General features: G+C 55.6%; 1 protein-coding gene across 2 annotated transcripts in view; it reads right to left on the bottom strand.

The window, feature by feature from the left end:
- Positions 1-16,194: 16,194 nt before the first annotated feature.
- Ropn1l (rhophilin associated tail protein 1 like) overlaps positions 16,195-17,583 on the bottom strand; it is an 11,806-nt gene continuing 10,417 nt past the window's right edge. For both annotated transcript variants that reach the window (XM_010611996.3, XM_019205765.2), the window contains one exon: positions 16,195-16,362. In XM_010611996.3, the coding sequence (XP_010610298.1) occupies positions 16,293-16,362 (70 nt within the window). In that variant the 3' untranslated portion in view covers positions 16,195-16,292. The remainder of the gene's footprint in view (positions 16,363-17,583) is intronic.

The raw sequence follows: 17,583 nt of genomic DNA, 5'->3' as shown, positions 1-17,583 counted from the left end.
CCAGGTCCTAATTTTTCCCGCAGGGTAGTTGACCCCACGTGCTTTCCTGCGCACACACCACACCTCAGTCCCCAAAAGTAAGTAAAGGCCAGGTGCAGAGATGCACATCTGTAATCCCAGCCCTGCGAGGCTGAGGCAGGAGGGTTGCCAGATCAAGCCCAGCCGAGGCAACTCAGTGACTTAGCAAGATACTGTCTCAAAAATTAAAAAAGGAGTTGGGGATGTAGTTCAGTGCAAAGGCCCTGGGTTCCCCCCAGGAATAAACAGATAAATGTATCTATTTCAAGGTGGTGAGGACAAAATAGGTTAAAGCCTTCAGCACAACGCCTCCTGCCGTTCTTTTCTGCTGTCCCAGTGGACAATCCCTTATCCCGAATGCTGTGGGCCTCCCCCCTGGAGTTTGGGGGTCTGAGGGAATCGGTAGGAAGCACAACCTGCGTCTCATTTTGCTCCCCGGGGGTTCTGCGCTGCGCCCCCAGGACAGCACTGCGGCTCAAGCTGGGAATGGAGAACGCGCTCGGCTCGGAACCCGGAGTCCAGCCATCTGTGTGTGGCACCTTGTCCGCGGCCCCGAACGCCAGCGAGGAGGCGGGAAGTGCGCCCCTCACGGCTCACTCAGCCCGCGGCAGGGCCAGGCCGCCTGCCCACCGCCTCTCGGTCCAGCAGCCTTGAGTGTGAACAGCAGAGCGGGGTGTGACCGAGCCTCCCAGAGTCCCATGCCTGTCCTGACAGCATCACTCAGCCGGCCTCACCCCGAGGGCCACCTAGGCTCTCTGGGCTCAGACGGGCGCCCGGGCCGCATACCCAACTCACAAGTGACCACGGGTCGGTCCTGAGCCTCTCAGGCCCGCAGTCAGGGGCAGCCGCCGCTTTCCGCTCTCACTGCGGTGTGAGTGGCTGGCGCAAGACTCCTCCACCACGCGTTTCATGAGCTTGGGCGGCAGCACACACTGGGCCACCAGGCAAGACGGAGGAAAGGTGTGCGCAGGAAGCCAGCCTCTCCCGATGGTGCCGAGGGCTGCCCACGGTCCAGTTTGGAGGAAGCCGCCTCGATTCACAAGCAGCGGCCGGTTGACAAGCACCACTGGCAGAGAGCGCTGAGCACCACACTGCACACAGGAGGCAGAGGGAGAGGGCGGAGCCTTGGAGGGGGAGGACCCTTTCCGGGCCACGCCCCAGGACCGCCTCTTCCCTGAGGCTCCACCTCCCAACATCAAGCCAATCACCTTCCACCCATGAGGCTTTGCGGGGCCTCTAGCTCCGAACCCTGACAAAAGGCTCTCTGGTTGGGACCTAGGAACCTTTCAATCCGATGGCTCCCAATCTTGCTGCCATTAGAATCCCCTGGGGGCTCCCACCAATAAAATGAGGGCCACAGCCAGGGGAGGCTCGGGCTCCAGAAGCTTCAAAGGCCCTAGGTACCCAGCAGGGTTGAGCAGGCTCCCCATCCCACGCAGTGTAGAGGCCCAGGGAGCCTGGGAGAATCCGGGTCTGACTGCAGCTGAGACAGGCAGCAGGGGACCCTCGAGAGGCTGTCACCTGGGGCTTCTGACATGCATTTTATTCTGAATCTGCATTTTCTTCTATGTTAGAGTTTTTATCAGCTCGTGTTTGCAGTACATAATGTTCACGTTCCTCGCGTGGAGTTGGTCCAGGTACATGGCTCATCTTCACTCCTCTGCTGATCTCCTTTCCTCTTCTTTGTTTGCTTTTGTTTTTGTTTGAGACAGGGTCTCACTATGTAGTTGAGACTGACCTGGAACTCACTGTGTAGCCCAGGCTGGTCTTGAACTCACAGTGATCCTCCTGCCTCAGCCTCCCGAGTGCTGAGGTTACAGGCGTGCACCACCACGCCCGGCTCCTCCCTCCGTTTCTTGATCCCCTTCCCCTTTGAGATAGAGCTCTCTTCTTACTTCCTATTTTCCATCTTTGGGGGGCTCTTTATTTATAATCTGGATTTCTCATATAAAAGAAACCATGTGAAATGTAAGCTTGTGCTTCTGATTTGTTTCACTTAATGTTATGGTCTCAAGGTGCATCTATTTTCCTACAAATAACTTTATCCTTCTTTATAGCAGTATACTATTTCGCTGTGTGTAAACACCACCATGTCTTTATCCGTTCATCTGCTGATGGGTCACTTCCAAGAGTTCCTATTGTGAATTGTGCTGCTATCTACATAAGTGTGCGTGGATCGCTGTAATATGATGTCTTAACTCTTCAGGAAGATACCCAGAAGGGGAATAGCTGGGCTAGATGGAATTTCTAGTTGAGAAGCCCTGCTCTGGCCCAGAACTGATGGGGGCGGGGGCTGGCGGAGGCAGAGCCTGGAGGAGGTGGGCGGGGCCAGGTCCCACGGGTGCTTCATGCCCGAGGTTCTAGGCATCGCTTGTGCTTGGCCTCAGCTGTGTTCCCACAGCTGCAGGTCCCAGGAGAGAGCATTTGTCTGGTGATTACGATTTCAGGCAGTGCACAGAACTGCCCCCTCATACTGCACTGAATTCAAGCACGAAGTCCAAAAATGTGGGAAGGAAAGAACAGAAATAGGAATATGGATGTAGCACAAACAGAACAAGACAGTTTCATCTTCTTTTTGATTAAAAAAGATCTGGGACTGATTGTAGCTCTGTGGTATAGTGCTTGCTGGGCACGTGCATGGCCCTGGGTTCCAGCCTCACTTCGGCCACATGAATTGAACCCGTGGCCCGAGAGACACCAAGCAGGGGAGTCCCAGGGGGAAGTTGTGGGCCCTTCCCTGGAGAAGGATCATCGGGACTCCATCCCAGGCCAGGGAAGAACAGGACTCTCGGGCTGATCCCGAGACATTAAAAGGAGGGCCTGAACCAGAAAGAAACCAATGCTGGGCCCTCTCTTGTGTGACCACAGCTGGGGTGAAGCAGAGTAACCTTCAGTGTCCCTGTCACAGGCAGCCCTGTGACCTTGGGCTGAGTTTTGGAAATCCATAGCCGGAAGTTCTTCAGGATCCCATCACCGGGTTGAAGTGGGCAACCGAACTACTCCATGTCAGGAGACAAATCCGTGTGTGGAGATAACGTGACATCGCTGGTCCCTCAGGTGGTGCAGGGCTGATCGAGCTGCACAGGGAAAGGCCCTGCACTCGTCACAGTAGCTCCATTCTGTGTTGTTTTTGAGGCAGGGTTTCACCCACTATGTAGCCCAGGATTCTCCAGTGCTGCAATTAGAGGCATGTGCGACCTTGCTTGGTCCAAGGTGTCTCCTTTGAGGGTTGGAAGGCCCCAGTTGTCGGTCACCTTCCCTGACTCTGCCTCCCACCCCCGCCTGTATCTCAGGGAGCATCCTTCTCGCAGACACGGGCCAGGCCCTCATGGTGGGTGCAGCTGAGGGAGAGGCCCAGCACCCAGAAGGGCTGCCACAGCAGGGGGCAGAGGGCAGAACTAGTATCAAATGCCAGGCCCTGGACTCAGGAGGGGGACACAAGGGGGGCCCCAAAAACGCCCCCAGTACTGCCCTTGTGGAAATCACCAGGGCCACGCTGAGGAGGCAGGGTCCCTCCCAGTGGACGAGGTGGCCCCCGAGGAGGGAGGAGCCCAGGCACAGGCTGGCCCATGTGCCGGGGTGGTGTGGCCCTCCCTGCCCTGCGCCTGGCCTTGTGCCTCTCCCACAGCCGCGTGGGCACTGGTGCCTCCCAGCATTCTCCATCCTGCAGCTTTCTCACCCTGTGGGCCCCGTCCCATGTCCGTAGGTCAGGACAGGCAGCACCAAGGTCACTTTGGCTCTGGGACAGTGGCAGAGCGGAGTTGGGGGCTCCTGGGCCCCATGTGCCTCTGCTTTCTTGGCCACCACAAAGAGCCGGCAATGACATAACAGTTCCGTCTCTCGTGGTTCTGGAGGTCCAGTGTCCACACCAAGGTGTTGGAGGCCCAGGAAGACTCGTTCTCTGGGTCCCCAGCTTTGGGGGCTGCCAGCCTCTCTGGGCCATGGCAGCATCGTTCCAGTCTCTGCTCCGCACCTTTGACTCGGTTTCCCTCCCTGCCAGGGTAACCCAGAGGGTCTCCTCATCCCGCCATCCTTTTATCCAACCACATCTGCAGCCTTTTCCAGAGATGTAAGCAGGATTCCAACCGCGGAAACCCGTCGTCTTTGAGGAGGGGTGTCCTGGCCATTACCCGGCCAAGGTGGCAGGTGATGCTCAGGCCAATGCGAGGGCCCCGGAGAGAGCCGGCCCTTCCCCTCCCTCTCCCGCCCTCCCCCTGCTCTGACTCCCGTCCTCCACCTGAGCGGCCCAGCAGCCCCCACGGACCAGCCTGGCTCCGCCCCTGACCTGCTCTGCGGGTCTCAGTGGATTCCCTGCAGCCACCTCGCAGTGGGGCCCTGTCCTCCTCCAGCCCCGCATCACCGGCCACATCAGGAACCTTAACACCTTGAAGGGGCACCCCAGGCCCGCCGCGTGGAGCGCCCACTTCCCCAAGCCCCAGGGCGCACGGAGCAGCGATGGCAGAGAAGCGACCCGGACCTGTCCCCTCCCACCGTCCCACCGCCTGATCCCCCGGGCCGCGCTCCTTTCTCCCAGCAGGAGCGTGTGGGCCGCCTGCCTCCCCACGGAACGGAAGCCAAGCGGTGCTCATTTGGTTTATTTATCTTCCTGCAACTCAATCTGTGTTGGATTCCAGAGAACGATCTGAACAGCTTGAGCTGTTACTCTTCCCGGGTGGGGTGAGTGCGTCTGCGTTGAGCAAAGTTGAGAAATGTTTCCGTGGCTGATCACCAGGTGCAGCCTCTCCCAGCAGCAGCCCCCAGCCGCCCCCCGGCCACCTGCCCCGGCATCTCCAGAGCCCCGCGAGGCATCCACCCTGCATCTGCTGTTTCTCCGCCACCCTCTCTTCCCTTCCCTCCTTCCCGGGAAGGGAGCTGCCAGTCACAGTGGGCCCGCCTCTTCCACTTAGGTCACGTGGCTCAGACTGGGCCACAATGATTGGTCCAGTGTTGACAAGAGATTGAAACTAGACCAATCAGGCTCCTCCCCTGGGCAGCTCACGTCGCCGTTGAAGACTAGGGTCCGCAAGCTGTAATGACCTCCAACAGTTCCGCAGCCCCCTGCCTTGGGGAACCCCTGGCCAGGAGAATACCCATCCGCAGAAGGAAGAACTGGGCCTCGCTGAGAAACCTTGACTAAGGTCCGAGAAGGAGGAAATTTCATATCCATTCAGAAGCCTGCTGTGGCTCCCGTCGTCCCTGGAATCACTATGACTCTCGGAGCTTCCAGAGTCCTAACTCCTTCCCCTTTCAGTCTAAACTCATCTGCGTTTGCTTTCCGTCCTCTGTGACTGAAAGAGTTCTGAGAACACAACTCTCACCTTGGAATCTCCGTGGCTGCCTGCTGGGGACAGGGCCACCCTCCTATGTTGCACTAGGAGCCCCTCCCAATGAGCACCCCGCCCCCCACTTCCTGTCCTAGTAATGTAACCTCCGCACTGACCTTTCCAAGGTCCGGATGCACACCGGGCTCCTGAACACGCCTGCTGGTGTAGCGGGAGTTGGGGAGACAGGAGTTAAGATTCTGCTAGGCAGCAGGGACGGCAGCCCCAAATGGGGTCTCACAAACACATCTGCAGGTGCTTCGGCAGTCAGGGTCGCCCCCACAGATGACCAGGCGGCATCCACTCGAGGCTGAGGAGGCCGTGTGTGGACACGGTATGGACACCGCGAAGACTGGACTACAAGATGCAGACGTGCAGTCTCCAGCAGGGAGGAGACTGCTTCACGACAGCCTGTCAGGGCGCTCCTGGGTTCCCTTCGCCAGGTTGGGAGCATCCCAGAGGGACGCAGGGCTGGTGGATTTCAGGATCTCAAAACCTGCCTTACACATGTAGACGGAACACCCAGAGTTCCTGTTGTTTCAGGGATGTCTCGAATGTGCACTGTCAGAAAGGCCATGAGCTGCCGGCACCCCTGTCCACCACAGGCTTGTGAGGAGGACTCTGCCCAGGAAGGACCCAGGACAGGGTTCTGCGTGCACTGAGCCTCTCAGGGTTGTTCCCCCATCCTCTTTTTTTCTCCCTCTGTTCCCTCCTTCCCCTGACATTTCTTCACAGCCTGTCCTTGACTCTCAGACAAGTCACCGGATGCCAAGGGCACCTACTTCTGTCCTGGGGACGCTTGGGGCTATTTGACAGTCAAGAGGAGCTGCTTAGACGGCCCCTAAACCGAGAAAAGTATCCCATGATTGCACTTATTCTATTTGCCTTGTCCCCAACCCACCTGAACCCCATCCTACACCCCAGCGTGGAGCCCATTGGATGTACTGATGGGATCCGTGAGTGAAATGTCTCCTGGGGGCAGCAGCTGCAGGCCAAGGGAGTCGGCACAGACAGCCTGCTCCCTGGCCCTGCATGGTTAGTGTAGAGGGTGGGCTTGACTGGCTTTGGGATGCCTTGGGATAGGTGGAACGCACTTCTAGGTGTGCCTGGGTGGGTCATGGAGGTGCCATGGCCTTGGGCTCTATGCCTGGTTCAAGGCCCGTTTCTTTCTGGTACTGCTCCCCTACTCTGTTTCCTGGCCTCGATGAACTAAGCATCTTTCTGCACCGTGTCCTTGTGCCACAACGGTCCTGCCTTGGCACCAGGTGACCATGGACTGAATCCTCTGAAACCGTGAACCACATTAAACCTCTCCTCCTTGAAGTCCTAGGTGTCAGATTGTTTGTTTGTTTGTTTGTTTTTGTTTTTGTTTGGCACCAGGGATTGAACACGGGACTTCAAGCTTGCCAGGCAGGCAGCAGCGGAGCCACTGAGCTAAGTCCTGTGCCCTAACTGTTTCCTGTGTTGGGGGAATGACTGTACTATTTGCCATGGTGGCCAGGCCAGCTCTTCGTTACTTTTCTTGTTGCTGAGACAAAATACCCAGCATCCAAAGTGAAAGGGAGAGGTTTATTTAGCTCACACTGTGTAGAAACTTCAGTCCACAATCGGCTGGCTCCAAGGCAGGGTGGTGTGGCTGAGGGACAACAGTTCATGGCAGACCCAAAGCAACCAAGCAACAAGGGACCTCAGCAGCGTCCTTCTGCCCCCGTTATCTTATCCAGACTACAGGGACTAGGGCAGTGCCCAAGCAATGTGCGTCCTGGGTAGGCAATCACATGCCCTTAATCCCAATGTCACACAGTCTAGACCCAGCCGCCTCTGAAAAGGCCTTTGTGCTTTCGGGTCTGCTAGTGGCTCTAGCTAGTAATTCCAGGAACGGTCACAATTTCCAGGCGATGCCGCCCAGGCAGCTCAAAGCTCAGGCCAGGAGACTCTGAGGAGATTGTGGGGACTGCTGGCCAGCTGAGTCATGGGGGAGCAGCAGCAGAGGTCACGCTGCCCTGTTAGGTCCAAGCCAGGGTTGGAGGGGACTGTGGAGCCCAAGTGGCAGTGTCTGTCTGTCGCCCGCAGGTGCAGGTTCTGCAGAACCCAGGTCCTGCCGGCTCACAGCCCCTGGGGGCGGGTTCCCTGCTCCTCCTGGAGCCCTGGGAGCCCTAGGCTGCGCATTCAGAGCCCTGGTTTCTCAATCGCTCTCTACCTTTCTCAAACATGCCCTCCTGACTGCAGCACCGGGCTGACTTCCAAACTGTGAAGAGCTCACCAAAGGGAAAGGGAAGCATTGCTTTCAAATTGTCAGAAGGGAAAAACCCACACTGCCATGTCAAGTTCCAGAGGTACTAGCAAAAGCCATCTGGGGCTCAGCAGATACAGCACTGTGGCTGACGCTCAAGCTGTCAGAGAAGCCACAAGGCCATGGTTCGGCGCAGGAGAATCCACAGTTACCTCTAAATTCACGGCTACTTCCTGGGCCAAGAGGAGAGGAAGTAACCCGAGGCCCACAGGGGACTGGGGCGGGTCCATGCAATGGAGTAGTACACAGCCTTCAAAAGGAGTTTTGTTTTTTTTTTTAAATTCTGAGACAGTCTCGCAAAGTGGCTCAGTGGAGCAGGCTAGGCTCCAATTTAAGATCCTCCCAGAGTGCTAGAACTGCAGCTGTGCACCTGCACACCCGGTTTAGCCACGTCCTTCGTTTCCTCTGTGACACCGAAGTCCATGCTGATCCCAGAGGGCTGGCTGATCCCTGGAGACAGTAAATAACTCTCCCACAAGTGGGTTTTGCAGCCCCAGTCCCAGAGCCCCCCGCAGCTGTCCACACCGCCAGTCCCACATGTGAACCGGGCCCTGCCAGTGTCATCTTCCTGCGCAGACACGAGGCAGGCTCTCCCGCCTCTCCCTCCCCCACTCCCCCTGCATGGTCCCCTGGAAATGTGTGGCCGCTCTGGGGAGTAATAACCATCCTCCTTTCCGTGACCACCACATCCTGGTCTCTCCTAGCCCGCAAATGTTCAATAATACACTACATTGTTTGTTGTTTTGTTTTTTTTATTTTTTGAGGCAAGTTCTCAAGGTGTTGTTCCGGCTGGCCTTGAACTCACTATGTAGCCCAGGTTGGCCTTGAATGCTCAGTGATCCTCCTGCCTCAGCCTCCCAAGTGCTTGGATTACAAGTGTGCCCCACACCCAGCTGAATGCACTATATTCTGAAGCAAAGTGCACACAGCTGACAGGTCTCTTGTTGTTTGGCAGCACCAGTGACAGTGGCCGGCTCCTTCCATGGGCATCTTGGGAGCTGTGGTGCTTGGGAGGAAGCACAGCTGGCCACACTTGCCCGGCCACTCTGGCTGGGAGAGAAAGGGTCAGAGCTGAAACAGCAGTGGCAGGAGCCAGAAGGTGCCAGACGGGGCTGCGTGGGTCAGGATGGCGGGCTCCAGGGCAGGTCCTCTCAGACTTCCGGGCACAGAGTCTGCCTTTCTCATGACCCCAGATCACCCGAGGAGTGGGGCCCAAGGATACAGCAGGAGGCAGATGGGACTGGGAAGGATTCCTTCAGGCCTCCTACCTGGACCAGCCTCAATTCTGACATATGGATCAGCCAGTGCAGTGGCACAGACTGTAATTCCCGCACTCTGGGAGGCTGAGGCAGGAGAATCCCAAGTTCAAGCCCCGCCTGGGAAACATAGTGAGGCCCTATCTCAAACAAACATTTCAGAAAGCCCTGGGTTCAATCCCTAGTACCACAACCACAACAACAGTTCAGCAACCAAAGTAGGACACTGGTGGCTGTGACTCCCAGGGAAGGCGAGGAAGCTTCTGGGCACAAAGACAGCACCATCGCCGTTCTCCTGACAACCCAGGAGGACTAGCCTTGCTCCTGCCCCTCCTTCCGGGGCGCTGAACCCCGGCTGCTGTGTCAATGACCTCCAGAGCCGGCGTCCGGTCCGAGGCCGTGGGCTGATGAAGTCCTAACCGTCAGCCCACATCGGTGTATGGGAGATACGGCCAGAAAAGGGAACACTGTGCAGAAACAGCTCCCCGTGCCCAGGCAGTCTACTCACCTGTCCGTCCTTCTGGAAGCTAAGGTGCTCCTGTTTTTAGCACCTCCCGTTCTTTTTCCTTGAAGCTCTCTCGAAAAGCTGACCTTTCCCAGCCACTGCTGCAGTCACCGCTGAGCAGGGACAGAGCCAGGACAGGGCCTCCTCTCTCAGGCCAGTCAGGGGAGAGGCAGACACCGGGGGGCCCAGAGGGTCAGCAGGACTGTGCCAGAATGACTGGCAGAAGGCCACCTCCCGGCCACGGCCACCCCGGCCGCTGCCCAGCAGGTTTCCAGGGAAGTCAGTACCATTGGGACATGGGGGCGACTGGGCCAAGCATGGGACCCCCACCCCATCCTGCAAAAGCTTTTAAAAACAATAACCACCTTCTACCAGGTGCTGAGGTCCCGACTTCTCTAGTACAAGGTGTGACTGAAATGTAAGACAGATGTTTGAACTTTTAAAATCTATTCCATTGCCGTTAATAGCCTCGAACACAATCATCCCATCCCAAAGGCTCTCTTTTCTGGTGTCTTTACAAGGTCTGATCAAGCAAACAGGGATGCGCCGCCGGGCCAGCCGGGCTTGTAGAGAAGCACGCTGTGTCGTCATCACCCTATTCCCCAGATCTGGCACTGTATGACTCCTGGCTCTTCCCCAGTCAAAACGGCCACCTGGGGGCAACATTTTGCATCCATTGAGGACACCGAGGCAGCCATGAGAGGGTACCTGGAGACACCCCTGAAAGAGGACTGCCGGAGCCGCTGCGGAGAGCAGCCGGGAGGGTGAGTCCGCATGTTCGAAGTGAGGGGGATTAACGGCAGCGTGTCTTCTACTTAAAAACTCACTGCATTGTTTGATCACACTGTATATTGGCTTAAAGGACATGGGCAGGTCTTTGTCTGGGTGGCGATGTCCCCATGAATAACGTGGAAGTAACTGTGATCTTCCCCCACCCCGCTTCTCTTCCTGGAAGTTGAAAGAAGGATTCTTGCACACTCCAAAGTGGCTAGTTTGTAGCTTCGTCCTTCGAGAAACCTTTTAAATACAGTCACACAGCACAGAATGTCATATATGGTGGTGGGGCCCAAAGACGACAGTGGAGTTGAGAAATTCCCGTCACCGGGTACTTTCGCGTCCTTTGCTATGTGTGGATGCATAAATACCACTGAGTTATGCGTTAATCACGTGTGCACCGATGGGACGAATACCCAACACTCATGGCTTACAGGAAGACAGGTTTATTTGGCTCAGTTTCCACAGGAGACATCAGGGCCCATTTCAGATCTAACCCATAACAAGTCACAAGTGCCCATAGCATTTGGAGCGGTGAAGGCTCCGTGGGTTGTCATGTCGCAGCCATGGGCCATGCTACGCAGGCCACGTGTGTCGCAGGCTACATGCAGGTCCGGGGACACACCTTCTAGGATGTCCACACAGTGACAGGTGCGTAACCGTGCATCGCCAGTGGTATTGGCTCCATTAAGCAACGTGTGACTGTATGTTCACATTTGTTTAGGCTCGTGGGTTCAGAGGGCTCAGTCCACGGCTCAACAGCGCACAGCCCAAGGCAAGAGGGCGCAGCAGAGGGCAGCTACGCAGCGTGTGGCATCCAGGACGCAGATGGGGGAAGAGCCAGGGAGGAAGGGGCAGGGACCAGATACAGCGCCCAAGGTCCCCTCGGGACCCACCCAGACACATCCCAAGGTGTGCTTGACTAGTCTCTCACGCCCATCCACTTGACAGTCGTGGTTCCCCATCACAACCAAGGTAACCACCATAACAGCAAAATACCAGTAATGGCAAAGCGCTAAAGTGCGCGCGATTTCCATCCTCAGTTCTTCCTGATGTCTCTCTGAGGACAGGAGGCGCTAACGTCTGGGAACACATGCCCATCCTGTGTCTTCACAGTGCTCTGCGTATACTTTCCAAAACTGCCAGTGTCATTTAACTACCTCCTGTCACCTTCGAGACAAGTGTCAGGAAAACTATTTTTGTTCTCCCTGATTAATGCTTCTAGGCATGAGAAATCTAGCACTATTTGCGTAGGGAGGTGCACTGGGTAGAATGGTGCCCCCACACTCCGCCAAGTCCCACCCAGGCAGAGTCTCTGAAAGTAGTTCACTTGGGAAGAAGGTCTTTGCTAATATAACGAAGACACGATGGAGTGATGCTGGAGTCGTGCGAGCCCAAATCCAATGACAGGCGTCCTCGGAGCAGGGAGGACACATCCCTATGTGCCCAGAGGAGGAGGCCCTGGGAGCAGGGAGGTGGGGATCTGAATGACTCAGCCTCCAGCTAAGTATACTTCAGGTACCAGCAGCCACCGGGGACTGGAGGAGGCAGGGAGGACAAGGAGGGGACACGGTTCTGCCATCACCTCGACGTGGACCGGGCCTCGCTGAGCCCCGTGTGTGTGGCACTTTCATCACAGCAGCCCCAGGAAGCCAGCACGGAAGGGCGCTGGGCCTGGGGGCCAGGAGGCTCGGCGGGGACTCAGGAGGCCAAGGGTCCTCAGGGTCCAACATTGGCACTGGAGACGGCTCGGCCCCTCTGGTGCACCTGGCCCGTCCCAGGTATCTCACCAGGGTGCAGGACACGCGTGCTAGGTGTGTTTGCTTCTGACCAGGGCCTGTGTCCTCACTGCAGGGCCTCTGGAGGACGCCAGGGCGTGCCGGGCACAAGTGTCTCTGTCTCCTGTGCCTAGATGACTGCAGTGCTGGCATTTTCTCCACCTAGACATCGGGGTGCACCACCCCCCACTTAACTTTAACAAGCCATTTCCTGTCTGCCTTCATTTCCACATCTCTAAATGGGGCACGATAGTTCTTATTTCAAGATATTTTTGTGCCAAGTAGAAGAATTATATTCTTCTTGTAAGAAGCTTCTACTAAGAGCTTCATTTTTAAGCTCTTAGAAAAGTACCTGGCACGCCAAAGTACTATCGATGGAGTGTGAGTCAGCTTCTGTTACTGTAATAAAAGTGCCCAAGAGGGTTAACTTATGAAGAAACAAGGTTTATTTTAGTTCATGGTTTTAAGGGTTCCAGGGCACAATCAGGAAAACTTTTTGCTTTTAGACCTCTGCTGGGGAACAGCACATTGTGGCAGGATGTGTGGCAGAGGCGGCCAGAAATAAAAAAGAGGAGGGTCCATGGTCCCACGCAGCTCCAAGGACCTGCCCCCAATGACCTAAAGAGCTCTAGGCCCTCCCTGTTCCACCACCTCCTAAGGGCACCAACCTTCAACACTGGGCCCTTTGGGAGACCTTTAAGACCCAGACTGTCACCTTTGGGTTATATGGTTCTGGGGGGCCTTGTTCCAGTCCTCAGTCTTGCTAACCCCTTGAGCACCATTGCCCTCGCTCCCTGGTTAAATGAAGTGAAAATCCCCAAGTGTCTTTCCAGCAGGTACACAGAGCAGCTCCTTCCAACCAACTTGTCATCTCCCGTACTTATCAACCCTGCTCCATGTGCCAACAGATCCAGGAAGCTACAGCTCAGGCTTCTCAAAGCCCAGATGGGTCCTAATTTGTTACGTTGGAGGAGAAAAAAAAAAAAAAAGAAAGAAAACTGCGTTCCCTGGCAGATGCACTGGGACTGTCTTATTAGTCACATTTACCACCTTCTTGCTTTTCACATTAAGAGAACTTTTTTTTTGCAAGCTCTCTAGATCTTGATTATGAAACACAAAGCAGAACGCTGAGGCAGGGATTTCCCACCTGGCCCAAGGCACCACCTGACTGTCAGGGCCTGGACTCTGCAAGGAATCCGGTTAGTTCCCTGTTGTGGGGAGGAGCCTGGTGGATGCGAACAGCGTTCCCCAAAGTTCCCTCACTTACTCTGAGATACACAGCCAAGGCTGTGCACATGGCTGCCCCAGGCCAGACTCCATTTCCCAGCCTGCTCTGGGGCACAGTGGGGTCACACGACTAAGTGCAGTCCACGATGCCCCCTGCTGGACTGACTGAGTGGAAGCCACAGGGACCACTTTTTTTTTTTTCAGTACTGGGAATCAAACCCCAGGCCTCCTCACTGAGATACATTACCAGTGCTTTTTATTTCTTTATTTTATTGTTATTTTATTTTTGGTCCTGGGGAGCAAACTCAGGTCCTTGCATCTGCAAAGCAGGTGCAGCACTGACCTAAATCCCTGGCTCTTTATTTTGAACCAGGGTCTTATTAAATCATTATGTTACACGGGTTGGGCTCAAACTTGTAATCCTCCTGCCTCAGCCTCCCAGCATGTAGGCACCACTTCTGAATCTGGGTCTTACGATGTCGAGCTCTTTATCTTCCTATGAACTGCAACCGTACAGTGACTGCACAGAATCATCACACACACACACACACACACACACACACAGGCCCCCAAACAGGGTTCAAACACAGCAGCAACTCCTGCATTACATGGGGAGCCAGTTTGGAGCTGTGTCTTGTAGGAGCCTCTCTTGCTCTGTGGTGCCCTTGGGATCCTGCCCCAACCAGCTGCACTGGGACTCCTCTGCCCCTTGTGAACAGCCTGTCCTGTGGCGTTCAGGGACGGCAGAAGGGGCCCAAGAGTGCCAGGCCTGGGTGTGCCTCCTGTGACAGTGGCTGCCACACTCCCTCTGCACAGGGCCCAGCTAGGAAATGCATGTCCACCTGAGCCCAGGTGTGTCCCCACCCCATGTGCCTGTAGCCCGAGGCCCCATGGGAAGGGGCCATCCTGGCCACACTGGGGTCCTCGCCTCTGCATCAGAGCTGAGCGCGGGGCTGCATCAAGCAGACCGTGGCCCAGAAGGGCCTCTGGGTTCGTTCTCCAACCGAACACAGAAAAGCAGCAACGCCTGCCCCGCGGTGAGTCACACCAGTGTCCACGCAGCCTCTGGGACGCCCCTCGACACCCTGGAAGCTTGTGTCTGTCACCTGTTGGGTCTTCTGCTCTCACAGAAAGCCAGCGGCGGCAGGGAAATATGGCAGGGAGCAGAAATGTGGGCAGAGAGGGTGCTGGCCTGAGCCCTGGGGCAGGAGGACCTGGGTGCCTCCCCCACATCCCCAAGGAAGGGGTTTACTCTCCTGCTGATCCCAATTCTGTCCGACCCGGCGAGGATCCACTTCCGTTTCCTGTCCTAGTCGGCTTTCACGTTGCTGGGCACAGCACCGGACACCCACCGCCTGCAGCACCCGTGGTTGGCAGCATCCAAGGCAGGGGCAGCAAGACCACTAAGCTCATGGAACAGAACAGCACAGGGAGGAAGGGTGAGGGAGCAGCGGTCCGGGGCCACCAACGCACCCAGCAGCCGTCCCACCTGTCCCCAGGGCAGACCTCAAAGCCAGTCAGATCCGATCCCCTCCACCTAACCACAGCCAGGGAGCCAACTCTGCAGAGCTGCTCCAAGATCGAGGCTTTCCTTTGGAACTCACCCCATCTTCCCACACTAAGCTCAACAGCCTCGGGCCGACAAGCGTTTCAAGGACCTTTGGAAATGTTTGACTATGAAAACATTATTGGCTGCAAATTATGGAAGGAACAACGTCACACTTGCTACATGATTAATTTATACATTCATTCTTCACTAACTGCTAAATGAGTGCTCATAAAAAAAATCTCATGGCGTCTGAGGCTCATTTGGGAGTGAGATTTCCTCACACTGCAAGGATTCCTAATGCTAGCAATGGCCAAGAAATAAACAGCTGAGCAGAAGTTAAACAGGTGACCTGCAGCCCTGCCAGTATAAAAGCAAAATCACCAGCCTTGCCCAGCTGCCTGGCAGCTCCCGCCGGCCAAGGGGCTCATTGGAGTCACCCCTGCATCAGCCTTTTGAAGGTACCACAGACACGAGGATAAAAAGCCCACTTTCCCTACAGACAGATGAACAGGGTAGAAGCCAACAGAGTTAGGTTCAAACTGAGTGATTCGCTAGCTGATCTCAGGGACGAGGTCCTCTGACGTGTAGTACAGTGGGACAGACCACCCCTCACCTAAGACAAGGTCTCCAGGGGCAAATTTGCACCTTCTGAGTTTTCCAACCCTGCAAGTAAGGACTATTAAGCAGGTATTTTTATTTTTGTTTTTGATGCTGGGGATTGAACTTGGGTCCTTACGCTTGCAAGGCAGGCAGCAGAACCACTGAGCTAAATCCCTGGCCCCAGAACAGATATTTTTTTAACTTCATTCTTCTTGCTGTAACAAAATACCCAAGGCTGGGGGACTTTATAAAGAAAAGAGGTTTATTTAGCCCACGGTTCCTGAGGTGCAGGGTCAAGGTGCCTGTGCTAGCCGGACCATGGAAAGACACCCCGAGTCACACACCTGATGGGAAGCCAAGACACTGGGTCAGGCCAGCTCACGTGAGGCCCCTCCCGGAGCAGTGTGGCTGTGACCACTGGGAGGTCACAGGTCCCATCCCTGGCATCACAGCACCAAGGACCAAGTTTCCCACACAAATGGCATCCACGCCCCCACACCCATCTCCCTACAGACGGCGGGGTTCCTAATTTCCTCACCGCGGTCAGCATGTGTTTTTTAAGTGACTAATGGGAAATGTTCTTTGCCTCTTGATGTGCTACGTTCAGATGGGGGTCCTGGATGTGCGATCCTCCCCCGAGCCCCTGGCACCCAATTTTGGTCTGGCTGGACCCAAGGAGCAGCGGCTCAGGTCCCCCCGGGGCCGCACTCAGACACACCGCCCACCCCTGGGTCACCGCGTGGGGACCCACCCGCCCGCCGTCCGGTGCCCGGCCAGGTCCCCTCCACCAGGCAGGATGGACACGGGCATCACCTGGGCTGCACTGGCCACAGCCCATTTCCATGAAGAGGAAAACTCCAGCCACCCACGAGGTGTCACTGACAAGTTGTATTTGGTGCCCGGGTTGACAAAAGCGCTATAGTGACTTGAAAACACCATCTCTGAGTGGCCTCATTGTGAGAGCTTCGTTTTCACAGTTTCAGGGTGCTTCTCTGTGGAGCGAAGAAATCCGAAAGTCCTACCATGCCATTCTTCCTAGAGCTGCCAACCGGAAACGGACAAGGACACTGTCAGGGACTTCCTGTGCTGCGTTCAATACAATTTCTATAAAACTTAAAAGTGGCCACGCGTGGTCTCTCACCACTCATTCTGCCACCAGAAATAAGGAATTCTAGCTGGACGGGCGTGGTGGTACCCACTCGTAATGCCATCACTTGGGAGGCTGAGGCTGGAAGAGCCCTGAGTTCAAGGCCAGCCCGGGCTACTTAATGAGACACCGTCTCAAAAGAGAGAGGAAGAAAGGAGCAAGGGAGCTGTGACGCCCCCTGCTGGCCACAGCCCCAGAGACATCATTGTCATGGAGATGCTGACCACACCCCGACTTCCCCCGGTCACTGTCTCCTTCCACTGGTGACCATGAGAAATAATCGGGGGAGAAATGGGGTCCCCCAAGGGCTGTCCCACCCCTGCAGTCCAGGAGACTCAGGGAGCACCACACAGGCCACCACCAGGGTAGCAACTGAGGCCACTTTTGGGCAACAAGGACCTGGACTCAAGGGCAGATCCCAGAATAACCAGGAGTGTCTGAGGATCCCAGTGACCCTTATAAACCAGGCCAGCACAATACGAAAATGAGCCACACAGGGGAGGCTGAAAATACAAAAGAATCATGACAGGAAAAGGCCTATCCGCCAGGAATCCCCGCATATCCAACTTTCTTGCTGCTTTTCTGCAGCAGCTCTGGAGACCTCTCCCCTGGGTGTCTTTGGCTGTGTTCTCATGGCCTCAATCAACTCAAAACATTTCCCTTCACCGTCAGTTTGACTCTGGGCAACAGGCAGAAGTCACACAGCACCAACTCCAGTGTATGAGGCGGAGGAGGACGCGGTGTAACTGTTTAGGAGCTGCCTTTCTGTCCCGCACCGCTGGACCTTATCTTATTGTCACACATAAAGACGCTCACTAAAGAGGACTTCCAGAACTACTTCTAAAAGTGGCAGGAACAGTGGGGTGGGTGTTCCAAGCCAGCAGAAGGAGTTGGAGGGGATTCACAGCAATGCATCCTTCTAACTTTTTAAAATTGAAAACACTCACCAGGAAGAGGTTTTGATCACTCCTTACGGAACACGTCACATAACAGGTTCATCAAATCAAGGATTCTATTACCGGGGATTTGGCTCAGTGATTCTGCTGCCTGCACTTGTGTGCAAGGGCCTGAGTCCAGTTCTACCCTCCCCCCGTACCAAAAAAAAAAAAAAAAAA

This window comes from Fukomys damarensis, unplaced genomic scaffold, assembly GCF_012274545.1.
Source record: "Fukomys damarensis isolate Sample0158 unplaced genomic scaffold, DMR_v1.0_HiC HiC_scaffold_1, whole genome shotgun sequence".
Lineage (NCBI taxonomy): Eukaryota > Metazoa > Chordata > Mammalia > Rodentia > Bathyergidae > Fukomys > Fukomys damarensis.
The sequence above is the reverse complement of the archived record's forward strand: the minus strand, read 5'-3'. Positions and strand labels throughout refer to the sequence as shown.